The 12536-nt window shown below is 42.2% G+C and overlaps 1 protein-coding gene across 7 annotated transcripts in view; it reads right to left on the bottom strand.

Moving 5' to 3' along the window:
• MID2 (midline 2) overlaps positions 1-12536 on the bottom strand; it is a 201053-nt gene that overhangs the window by 94371 nt on the left and 94146 nt on the right. For all 7 annotated transcript variants that reach the window (XM_077890085.1, XM_077890083.1, XM_077890086.1 and 4 more), the window contains exon 2: positions 2725-3440. In XM_077890085.1, coding sequence (XP_077746211.1) covers positions 2725-3384 — 660 coding nt within the window. In that variant the 5' untranslated portion in view covers positions 3385-3440. The remainder of the gene's footprint in view (positions 1-2724; positions 3441-12536) is intronic.

A 12536-nucleotide genomic window follows, 5' to 3' on the forward strand; every position in this document is an offset into this window, starting at 1 on the left:
TATGGGCCAAAAGTAAAACCCCTAGATATATGTACTATCATACCCCCCCCCTTCTCCTGTAGGACTCCCATGTTCTTCAGGGCCAGAGGAGTATGCTCAAGGCCATCTCCTCCGTAGCTTCTGACAACCAGCTTCCTCCTTTCTCCTTGGGGAAGAATTCGGCAGATTAAGGGAATAATCCCAAATGCTTTTCTAAATTAAAATTAAGCCAAAGAAGTGAGAATATGTGACACTAAGTCAAACTTCCTCTCCGCTTAATATGGAGAACTAATAGCCCTTTACACTTGGACACCAAAGTGATCCTCACACATCTAACACACACACACACACACACACACACACACACACACACAGAGCAGCAGCAGCAGCAGCAGCAACAGCAACAGCACCTCTCCCTCCCCAAAGTCCAAGATGTTCCAGACAATATAACAAGCCACACAGTTGGGAATGATTCATATGTTTCCACTCTCAGTCCAAAAAATGAGCAAAAAAAAAAAAAGTTTCCGCTTAATTTAAAATCAGAATTTTCTGCACATTTCCTTAAAAAATTAAAGGGGAACAATTCAAAATCTGGCCTTTCTTTCTCCAAAAATTACTGATTAGTTACATACTAAATTATCTTTTGGTAAAATACTTTTGTGCTCTGTCCAGCCCTAGAGACTTGGGCTATAGCTACATTATGCCAAATATCTAATCAATCATCCAGTGTTTTCATGTTTTCGGATGTTTTCAAAATCTGGTGTTCTGCAGATACAGGCTTATTCTATCCAGTCTTTTGTTATCTCAATCATACATATGGATACAGAGTTTTCTGTTTGGAGTATTTCTCAAGGCCAGTGCCTTATTATAGTTCCAACACCTGCAAACATTTGGCAGAGACTGTCCCATCCTCTCCATATCCCCTACTCTTCCTGCAACCCCACCTCCATCTCTTGCCATTATGAAGCTGTAAGTTTATACAGTATGTCCTTTCCTTGATGCTGTTAATCGTTTATCTGTGACCCATGAAATGTACAATTGCCAGAGCATAAAGTTAAGTTTCAAATCACATTTCATGGGCAAAAGTGAGGTCCAAAACAAAGTGGCAGCAGGCTATAGCAGAAAGGATACTTAGAGTGCAGAAGCTGAGTTCCAGTTCCAATCCTGTGACTTTGACCAAATCACTTAACCCCTCAAAGTTTTAATGTATACCACATGACAGTGTAAGGCTTTGACTAGACCAAGTGCAAGGCCTGGCATCCTAGGAGTCTAAGAATGGAGTCAATGAGATTATTCCTCACCATAGTCTGGAAACGAGTAAGAATATCACCCTGAGTGGAATCCACAAACATTGAAATTTGTACAAATCTGTACATATTAGATATAAATAAAAATCACAAAAGGCACAAACCACTGTCAGCGTGGCCACTCTCAATATCGCTTGCAACAAATTATGGGAGGGAAAATATATCCCATCCTGAGTATTGCTATCTTCACCAACCTCATGAAATGTTTACATGAGTTACCATGACTTGTTTGGGGCATGGCAAGAGGAAAATCTCCACTTCCTTTCTCCCCTCCTCCCATCCTATCCTGGTCTTCCTTCCACCCTGATCTATCTAGCCAGTCCCTATTTGGGGGGTGGTAATCTCATTAGTCACATAAACATTTTATTTTCCTGGAGTTTCTGCTAAACAGCTCCCTTCTTAAGAGAAGTTAAACCATATGGCAGGCAGGCCATGGGAATAAAGCAATTTACTGGAGTTGACATTTGTTAACATCAACATGAGGCAGTAGGGTTTTACAAAATAGGTGCTTAGACTTGCACATAAATATTATATATACAGCATGACAACTTTGGGAAACTCTGTCCAATGAACGCCAATGAAATACTGGAAACTTCCAAGGCAGGCAACTGCAGCCCAGTGCTTCAGTCTCCAACCCACACACACTCAAAAAGAAAAAAAAAACTGCACGTTGGCACATCTAACACTGGATTAAATACTTATTGCCTGCAGTTGAAATTTTGAGTTCAGACAGCTGATTATCTCTCTTGACTTCGTAGTAAACTGAAGTTCCTTTTTTGTCTTTTGTTCTGTTTTGCTTTTGCTTTGTGAGGCAGGCTTAGAATCAGCCCTGTGCTAAGGGCTGGAGGGCAATTTTTGGCAAGTGGAGTGCCAAACCTGTTTCTTTAGCATGTCGAGAGGACAAACACATATACTACTGTCTTCCACCAAAAAAAAAAAAAAAAAATCTCTCGCCTACATAGAGATACACTCAGACGCCTCCACCCACACCTCCACAGAGACACACCCAACCTTCCCATTGCTATACCCGCACCCAAGCATATCAGCACGTATGCTAATTACAGGACACCTACATAGGTACTCACATACCTAAAACAGGCGGAAAGATCATGACAAAGATAGATAGTGTGCAATATGTCACTGACAGAGGACAGAGGGTGTTGTTTCTCTGGGCAGGCTACGTGTGGTACGGGCCAGAGGCTAACTCATCCAGAACTGGCCAGAGGTGAAGGGATGCAACAGGTTTGTGCCACTGATGAAGCAGGTCCCAGGGAGAGTTTGTGAGTGAGTAGGCAATTCCTCACGAGAACAACTTGGGAGTTAATGGACTTGTTACATAGGACAAGTGGACCTAGCTTGATTAGGGAACTTGCTAAGTGTGTATAACAATTGTGTGTAGAGACCAAGGTGTATAAGGGACATTTCCCAGATCCCTTACCTTGAGTTTCTCAAATCGGTCATTCAGGGACGCAACCTGATGGTCTCGGTGACGTCCCACCAGTTTGCATAAGGCACAGATCAATTGGTCATCAGATACACAATACATGTTCACTTTCTCATTCTCGTGGTCCAGGCAGGTGATCCCTCGAAGGTGGGTGTCTGGCACGGGTTCCACCAGGCGGTGGCTGGTGAAAGGTTTCTTGTTGGGGTGTGTGGCCCGCAGGCAACGGTCACAGTAGGAGACCTCACAGGTGATGCATGTTTTCACTGCATCCCTGGGCGGGTCCTGCTCACAGAATTGGCAAGCAATTCGCTCACTAGACATGGCAGTGCTGGGCCTGTAAGTCCTTTCCCGGCGGCTCTCACTGGGGGAATTGGGCCCACTGACTGAAGCCTTCTGGAAGCGATCGATAATGTTCTGCAGAGTCACATTCCTCTTGAGGCCATCCAGGCCCCGGTGGTTCAGCGAGATAACATACCTGCATGTAGGACACTGGAAAGCAGTAATGGGTTCAATGGATTCACCAGAGCTGCAGCTTGAGACCAGGATGCGGTGGGCACAGCTAAAGCAGAGGCTGTGAGCGCAAGGGAGCAGAAGGGGGTCTTCGAACAACTCCAGGCAGATTGGACAGGTCAATTCAGACTCCAGTGTTTCCATCTTTAGTGAAAATAATCCTGCTGAGGCATTAAGAACCACAGAGGCTCTGCTTTCACCTGCGAGGAATACAAAGCAAGAGTCACTAGGCGTTTCCGAAGGAAACGTGGATGTAGCACAGTCACACACTAGCCAATGGAGGCTTTGCACGCTAGCTTCTCCAGTGGGGCTGGAGCAATAGGAAAGCAATCTGGGAATTAATCAAAAAGTCTTTCTGGGGAATCCCTGGGTGGCTCAGTGGTTTGGTGCCTGCCTTCAGCCCAGGGCATGATCCTGGAGTCCCAGATATAGTCCCGCATCAGGCTCCCTACGTGGAGCCTGCTTCTCCCTCTGCCTGTGCCTCTGCCTCTCTCTCTCTCTCTCTCTCTCTCTCTGTGTCTCATGAATAAATAAATAAAATCTTTTTTTAAAAAAGCCTTTCCCCACCCCCGCTTCAAACCTTGTTTTCAACAAATGTGCGAGTTTATGTTCCTGCACTAATAAATAGAACCAAGTAGTCACTTCTGAATCCTGGTTTGCTGGCTGACATAACTATTCCAGCTTATGAGACCAGTGCAGATCAGACCCCTCACATATTAGCCACTGACATCTCTGGTCCTGGACTGTGATGAGCCTGAGGCCCTGCAAAATTCTCAATCTCCATTCTCCAATACTGGTCTGTATTTTTCCTTCAAGGTAAAATAAAGGGGCTGTGCCTATTTCACATCTAGGGGAAGGAAAAAGGGCCATATTTCAAACTCTCTACTTCTTGAAATGATTCCATTCTGAGAGCTTGGGTGAAAAAGAAGAGCAAGCTTTGGAAAAAAAGGACTGCTCAGCATAGAATAATAAATTCTTCAGAGTGTGAACTCTAATTATTTCCTGGTGTCACTCATGGAAATTCCTGTTCTGTTCCAGTTCTAGTAAACTGAGTTACTAGAGATAAATGGTGCTGGTTTTCACTTCCTTCCTTCACCTTCAGCAAGCTCTTCATCTCATCAAGCTCAATGAGAAAGGACTTCCACTTTTCAACAAACTCAGCAATAGATGCTGATCAATAATGAAGACATATTACCTTCTGGTTTCAGCTGGGTTTTATTATTACACATTCACTGAACTAGCACAAGCCTACCATGAAGCTCAACTCCCCGTGTGTCTTTTCATACTTCCTAAAACATAACAGGATGCAAATCAACACCCAGATATAAATTAGCAAGGCGAGGAGCCAGCCAGTTCCACATCTGGTAATTTTCATTTTGGTATGTGCATCGCAGAGTAAAAGAAGTCACCCAATTAATGAAATTAATGAAACCAATCTCTTGGTCAATCTATCTCTTCTCCCACAGCCATTTCTGAGCTGAACATAATAGATATTGCCATGGGTCTTCTGTTAATTAAAATGAACACACATAAATGTTATAAGCTAGCCTTAACTAAGGAAAAAATCTATCTTATCGACAGAAGGTGTTAATCTTATTTTTAGAAAAGAGAAAGCCGTCTTTGGCTCGTGAATAACTTTTGTTCATCATCTTACTATCATGGAAGACCCTCACTGGGGCTTGAAATTTTGATTCTGCCACTGAATAAAAACACCAGATGCATCCCTAAAAGCTGTTTCTAGATCAAACCTCTTAGGTGCACTAAACGAACTAGCTATTTAATGGAAATCTATAGGAAAAAGTTTAGAGTAAAGTAAAAGTAAAGAGTCTTTCTGGCAAAACAGCCACTCATGGTTGGTTTGGTAAGTTCAGACTGTATAACTACATTTTTAAAACATGAGACATGCAGTTATTCTGTTTATGATTTACGAGTGCTGCAAAATTGTTGGCTGGCAATATGTAGTTTATAATACCTATCAGCATTCACCAATAGAGATGAAAGAGTACAATTACATTGTGCCTACATCACAAGACCTTAAAAGTGGAAGAAACTTTTAGTTAGAGATGATGGATTCCAACCTTTGCTCCAGGCAGGAGTATATCCTTTGATTGTTCCACTACTCAAGTTCAACATGGCCATAAATGAACTTGCTATCCTTCCTCTCTCCTCCCTCCCCCACCCAAAACCCAAAACACCTGTTCTTCCAGTTTTCCCTATCTGGTGAATATCACTAACCAAGCCTATAAACCTAGGAGTTCTCTCATTTACATGTTTATCACCACAACCACTAGTGGCTTCCAGAACCTTCTGTTTTATTTCATTTACATATCTCTGTCTCCAGCCAACTCTCCCTGCCCCTTAGGGCATCGATTGTTTTGTATTTTTATTCAGAACACAGTGCCTCATACATACTGGGTATTCACTAATTGTGAAATGAAGATCCCTTAAAGTAGAAGTCAGAAGAAGGGACCTAGCATTTATTGAGCACCTCCTGTATTCTGAGTGGTGTTAAGCACTTTACACACATTACCTCATTAAATGCTGTCAAGAAGCCTGTGAGGAAGGAATTACCGTATCCATATTACAGCTAGGAAATTGGGGCTCAGCCCTGCTAAGTAAATTAACCAGGAACATATATACCCAGTGCACTGGATCAGTCTAATGCCAGTGCCTGTGCTCTTTCCCCTACACCTTTATTTCAATCCTCTCACCTCCTCCACTAAGGTTTATCTTGACTATTCACAAGAGGGCTTCTAAACAGTGGGTTTCCGCTTCTATTTTTGTCTCTCTGTGTCCCCCTGAGTCTCTCTGAATCTGTCCCTCATTCCGAGTCCCTTCCAGAATCATATCTTTTTCTTCTAGACCCAACTCCACCTCACACTACATTTTTCTTACTATCTCTTCCGGAACTGCAAGTTTGCCTTCTTCAATGTCTGTATTGGAAACTGCCTGGGAGAGTGGAGTGAGGCCTCCCTCCAAAATAACAGTTGGGGGACACCTGGGTGGCTTAGTGGTTGAGCATCTGCCTTGGCTCAGGGCATGATCCTGGGGTCCTGGGATGAGTCCCGCACTGAGCTCCCAGCAGGAAGCCTGGTTCTCCTTCTGCCTAGGTCTCTGCCTCTCTCTGTGTCTCTCATGAATAAATGAATAAAATCTTTATAAACAAAACAAAACAAAATGACAGGCAGTCAGGAGCATTGCTGAAAGACATTTATGTGTTAAGACTGATACAAAAGCAATTGAGGTCTCTGTGGTATTCTTCTAAATCTTAGGAGTGTGCCAAACAAATTTCTTCCATACAAAAGGAAGAGCTCTTTGAGTTTCCCTGAAATCGTAAATATTGTTCTGGAGTAAGTGGGACACTTGAACCTCATGCTGAAATTAAGCTTTGAAAAGTATGCTATGGCTCAGCATTACCTCCAATAAGGTCAAAACAGGACTTCTAACCAGGGAGTTCAGAACCTCTTAGAACTGTTTGAAGAATGTTGTGTGTTTGTCATATATACATTCTCATGAGAAGAGGGCTGTCCAGGGCATTCAAAATGTTCTCAAAAGAGTCCCTGATAGAAAAAAAATGATCCACCTTAAGTGATGTCAGCTCTATAAAGAATAATATAAGATGGTTACAATCTGTTGCCTATGATAAGTAACTTTTCTATACTGTTTCTATCTTGTTCTGGTTTTTTTTTTAAAAAAAAGATTTATTTATTCATGAGAGACACAGAAGGAGGCAGAGACATAGTGAGAGGGAGAAGCAGGCTCTCTGTGGGAAGCCCTATCCATGCAGGACTTAATCCTGGGACCCAGGATCACACCCTGAGCGGAAGGCAGCTGCTCAACCACTGAGCCACCCAGGTGCCCCTATTCTGTTCTGTTTTATCATCATCTAGCAAATGCTTTAGCCGAGACCGGGAAACTGAATTTTTTTTCAACTTCTTCAAACATCTGTTCATTTCTCTCATTTATGAGGCCACCTTGTTCTGTCACTGCTAATATTTCAGAACCCTTTCAACTATCTCACATTTTCACTCCCTCCTTGATTATCTAAGCAGCTTTCCTCTTAAAATTTACCTGACACATACTATGTGCCAGGCACTAAATTATACCCTTTACATGCATCATCTCATTTAATTTTCACAATGACCCTCTACAAGATAGGTAGTATTATTACCAAACAAACAAACAAACAAAAAAAAGTAACTTGTCCCAGATCGCATTTATTTGCAAGTAGCAGAACTAAGATTCAAACCTAGAATAAGACTAAGAATCCAGAAATCAACTGATATTCTCATATGTTTATGGGCAAATAGCTTTTGATGAGGATTCCAAGTCCACATCAGTGAGGAAAGAATAATCTTTTCAACAAGTGGTATAAGGACAACTGCCTATCCAGATGGAAGAAAAGGGGGTGTGGAGCAAAGTTAGAGCCCTACCTCATACCATATGCAAAAATTATCTCAAAATAAAGCAACAACCTAAATGAACGTGCAGAAACTATAAAACTCTTGGGAGGAAACACAGGTGTAAATCTTTGTGAACTTAAATTAGGCAAGAGTTTCCTACATGATGCCAAATGCATGAGCAACCAAAGGAAAAAAATAGATACATTGGACTTTATCAAAATTTAATACTTCAGTGCTGCAAATGACACCACCAAGAAAGTGAAAAGACAACTCACTGAATGGGAAAAAATATTTGCTAGTCATAGATGCGATACGGGTCTAGTAGCTAGAAATAAACAGAACTCTTAAAATTCCACAATAAAAAAGACCAAAAAGGGGGCAAACGATCTGAATAGACATTTCTCCAAAGATAATACTCAAATAAATTATCAGTAAGCACATGAAAAGATACTCAACTTCATTAGCTATTAGGGAAATGCAAATCAAAACCACATTGAGATACAACTTCGTACTCATTGGGATGGCTATATTACTACTTCACACCCACTAGGATGACTATAATTTTTTTTAAATCGTAAATGTCAGCAAGGATTTGGAAAGACTGGAAACCTCAAACACTGCTGGTAGGAATGTAAAATGGTGCATCTGCTTTAGGAAATAGTTTGGCAATTCCCCAGAAGGTTAAAAGCAGAGTTAGCATATGATCCAGAAGAATTGAAGATGTGCTCACTCAAAAACTTGTACACAGATGTTCATAGCAGCATCATTCACAACAGCCACATGGTAGAAATAACTCAAATATCCATCAACTGATGAATGGATAAACAAATGTGTTACATCCATACAATGGCATATTATACCTCAAGAGAAAGTAACAAAGTACTGATCCATACCACATCATGGATGAGATTTGAAAGCACAATGGTAGGTGAAACTGGAGAAGAAGCCAGTCACAGCAGGCCAAAAACTGTATGAATCTCTTTATATGAAATGCCTAGAATTGGCAAATCCGTAAGAACAGAAAATACATTAGTGGTTGCCAAGGTCTGGGGAAAGGGAGGGGACAAGAGGGGTGGGGTAACTGCTAATGAGTACAGAGTTTCTTTTGGGGATAATGAAGAAAACATTCAGGAATTAGTAGTGATTATTGCACAACTTTGTGAATATACTAAAATCCACCGAATTGTATACCTTGAAATGGTGAATATTACGATACATCTGAATTTAAAAAAAAAACAAGATTCAAACCCAGGCCTGATCCTGGAATGTGAAGAGTTCACCACTATACTACATTGCCATCTATATAACTATGTAGTCATTCTAAACCCTACTCAATTACTTCTTTCCATTGTTTTTCTAGGTTGGTGATTCTCTGCCTAGGTTTTGCAATACCCTAGAATATCTCTAATGATCAAGGGTTGTCAGAAAATTCTCAGGTCCCAATTTTTATTAATTTAGAAATCACCAGGGGCGCCTAGGTGGCTCAGTCGGTTGGGTGTCTGACTCAGTTGGGTCATTTCAGCCCAAGTCATGATCTCAGGGTCCTGGGATAGAACCCCAGGTCAGGCTCCATGCTTGGTGCAGAGTCTGCTTGGGATTCTCTAACTCTTTCCCCCTCCTCCTGCCCCTCCCTCTGCTCACACTCTCTCATTCTCCTTCTCTCTCAAATAAACAAAGAAAATATTTAAAAATAAAATAAAAACCAAAAGACTCTTAAAAAAATAGTTGGCTTCCTATATCACAATATACTTTTAGAAAGGACAGAGGGAAGCAGCATGACAAAAATGAAACAACAGCAAACTGTTGCAACTTCTAAAACTCTGTGAGTTACTAATTTATACAGAATTAGAGAGTGTGCTAAAGATAAAGACAGGATGTGAGCCTTGAGCCTGATAGAGTGCCACCCGATAACAGGTAATCAGGAAGCTTTTGCCAGAAAACACAATGGTTTGTCATAAAAATGCACTGATGAAGTGCCTGGGAGGGCAGACCAATTGCCATGTGAAGAAACAAATGCCCAGGGATCCCTGGGTGGCTCAGCAGTTTAGCGCCTGCCTTCAGCCTAGGGCATGATCCTGAAGTCCCGGCATCGAGTCCCAGGAGTCCCACGTCGGGCTCCTGCATGGAGCCTGCTTCTCCCTCTGCCTGTGTCTCTGCCTCTCTCTCTCTCTGTGTATCTCTCATGAATAAATAAAAATCTTAAAAAAAATGCCCACATCCGCAGACACTGATCTGTTCCCTTCTGCAACATTCAGGTACCACCGTGTAGTCACATATGTATGTTTACGGATTTGCCCTTGCTCTATTATACCACTGTTTCTGCCTGCCTTATCTTCACCCTGCAACCCCTTTGGGCTAAGACCCCTGAAAAACAGAAGTCGATGAGAAAAAAAAAATAAGAAGGTATCATAAGGCTGTGTGCATAAGCGGAGATACAAAGGAGGAGCTTCGGTGCAGGTGATTAAGATAAAAATAATGCATTCTACACCTACAAAATGAAAGATTGATTTCAGCAATGCCCTCCAAATCCGACATTCTGTTAACTCTGATCACGGAGAAAAGCTGTGATCTGCACTTGGCAGAATTCGATTATTTCAAACGTTATTTGAACATAATTAAAAGCCCCCATTGTGTCAGCAGTTTGGATTCCTTCTAGTTTTCATCTCCTAGGTTTGCAGAGTGTGTCCCTCAGCTCTCATTACCCCCTGAGGAGCCATGGGTGCCCCCCATTGTCCCCTGTCCTCCTTCACAGAAAAACCAAGAGTGCCAAGAGTGTGAAACCAAGCCTGACCTCTGGGCTGGAGAATGAGGATAGAGCTGGGCCATATGACTTGTTTAAAAAACAAATTAATGTAAAATAAACACTCTTCAGGATATTAACAGGAATGTCCCATGAGCTTTTTCTTTAAAAAAAAAGATTTTATGTATTTATTTACGAGAGATGAGAGACAGAGAGAGAGAGAGAGAGAGAGAGAGAGAGAGAGAAGCAGAGACACAGAGGGAGAAGCAGGCTCCATGCAGGGAGCCCAAGGTGGGACTCAATCCCGGGACTCTAGGATCATGCCCTGGGCCGAAGGCAGGCACTAAACTGCTGAGCCACCCAGGGATCCCTGAGCTTTTTCTTTAAATAATTACAAACCCATATTCCTGCCTCAAGGGATGAGAGAATGAGTCCCGGCTTTACACTGATATTTCCCTAACTGTAAAGTGTCCTTCAAGTTGAGCTAGAATTACCAGAGGATCTCTTTTAAGATGCCTTCCAGTTCTGGGCGCCGGGTGTCCCAAAGGTTGGGCGTCTGCCTTCAGCTCAGGTGGTGATCCCAGGGTCCTGGGTTCAAGTCCCACATCGGGCTCCCCACAGGGAACCTGCTTCTCCTTCTGCCTATATCTCTGCCTCTCTCTGTCTCTCATGAATAAATAAGTAAAATCTTTTTTTAAAAAATCCATAAATCTCCTCTATTGGTGTGATGAGAAAGGCTGACCAGTGAAGGGTATCATCATGGTACAAACAAAATGCATTACTTTCCTTGGGCCAAGCCAAGATGCTGGAGGGCAGTGGCTAGTTTTGCCTGTTGTCCTCAAGGAAAATATAATGGGTGTTCCTAGAGGACAATGGTCGGGGAGAGGGGGTCCCATGGGGAGTACAAACTAATGAGAACACCTCTGGGAACGGAAAAGAAAGGCAATCGAATCCTGGAATGCTATTAGTAGTTAAGGACCCCTTGAAGCTGGGGGAAAAAATCATTTGGGAACATAAAAGACAACCAGTGCATAGAATTCTCACCCTAAAAGGACATGGACTAAAGACACAAACCCAGAGAAAAACGAGGCTAGGTGGCCAGTTAAGCATAACTAATAATAACAGTCATCTTCTGTTTCTGTACCATTTGATAGTTTCAAAATGGTTCCAAAAAGCCGTTATCTCATTTGAGCCTCAAAATAGGGCCTGGTTATAGTCCTGGCTCGAAACTGAATTAGCTGAGTGATCCTAGGTAAGACATCTAAATGGTCTGGGCCACAGCCTCCTTATCTGTAGGTTGAAAAATACCGATCCTACCCCGCTGGTGGGCTCTTACCAGAATCACAGGAGGATAAAAAAAAATTATTTTTTTCAAAGATTTTATTTATTTATTCATGAGAGACACACACAGAGAGAGGCAGAGACATAGGCAGAGGTAAAAGCAGGCTTCCCACAGGGAGCCCGATGCAGGACTTGATCCCAGGATTACGACCTGAGCCAAAGGCAGATGCTCAATCGCTGAGCCACCCAGGTACCCCTAAAATAAAATTATCAACTTGCTTTGCAAATAGAGATATTCTCATCATACATTCACAGACATACAGATACAAAGCAAGTTACTGAGGAAAGCAGCAAACATTTGGAAATTCGTCCCAAACACACGGTTGGCGTGATGGAGAACAGTCACACTCCCCCGCAAGTTTTCTGGAGGACCATGTGTCTGACTGTGGTTATTTCTTACGCTCCTATGTCTCACGTTAGACTGAAGTTCCCTCCCCCCACACACAGGAGGAAAGAACTGGCTCTCTCTTTTCAGCTTTTATCATGCACAGAGAGCTCAGGACTGGAGGTTGAGCACCAGAGCCAGTTCCTGTCTAAAACATTACTAAAGCCTGCTTAATATTTAATACTATGTGGATTTAATGATGTTTTCTTTACCATGATTAGCTCCTACATCCAACCATTGGCCATTTTATATAATAGAGTCATCATAAACATTAAAATGACTAGCATGATAGCAGAACTAAAAGCCCTACAGCTGCCAAAAAGGCAAAAGATCTAAGGAACCAAGAAAAGGATTTGCCAAGGTAACACATGATAATTGACAGGCATCCTAGGTACAATTCCTAACACCTTTATCTTCATGCAGAATA

Source organism: Canis aureus, chromosome X (genome assembly GCF_053574225.1).
Source record: "Canis aureus isolate CA01 chromosome X, VMU_Caureus_v.1.0, whole genome shotgun sequence".
NCBI lineage: Eukaryota > Metazoa > Chordata > Mammalia > Carnivora > Canidae > Canis > Canis aureus.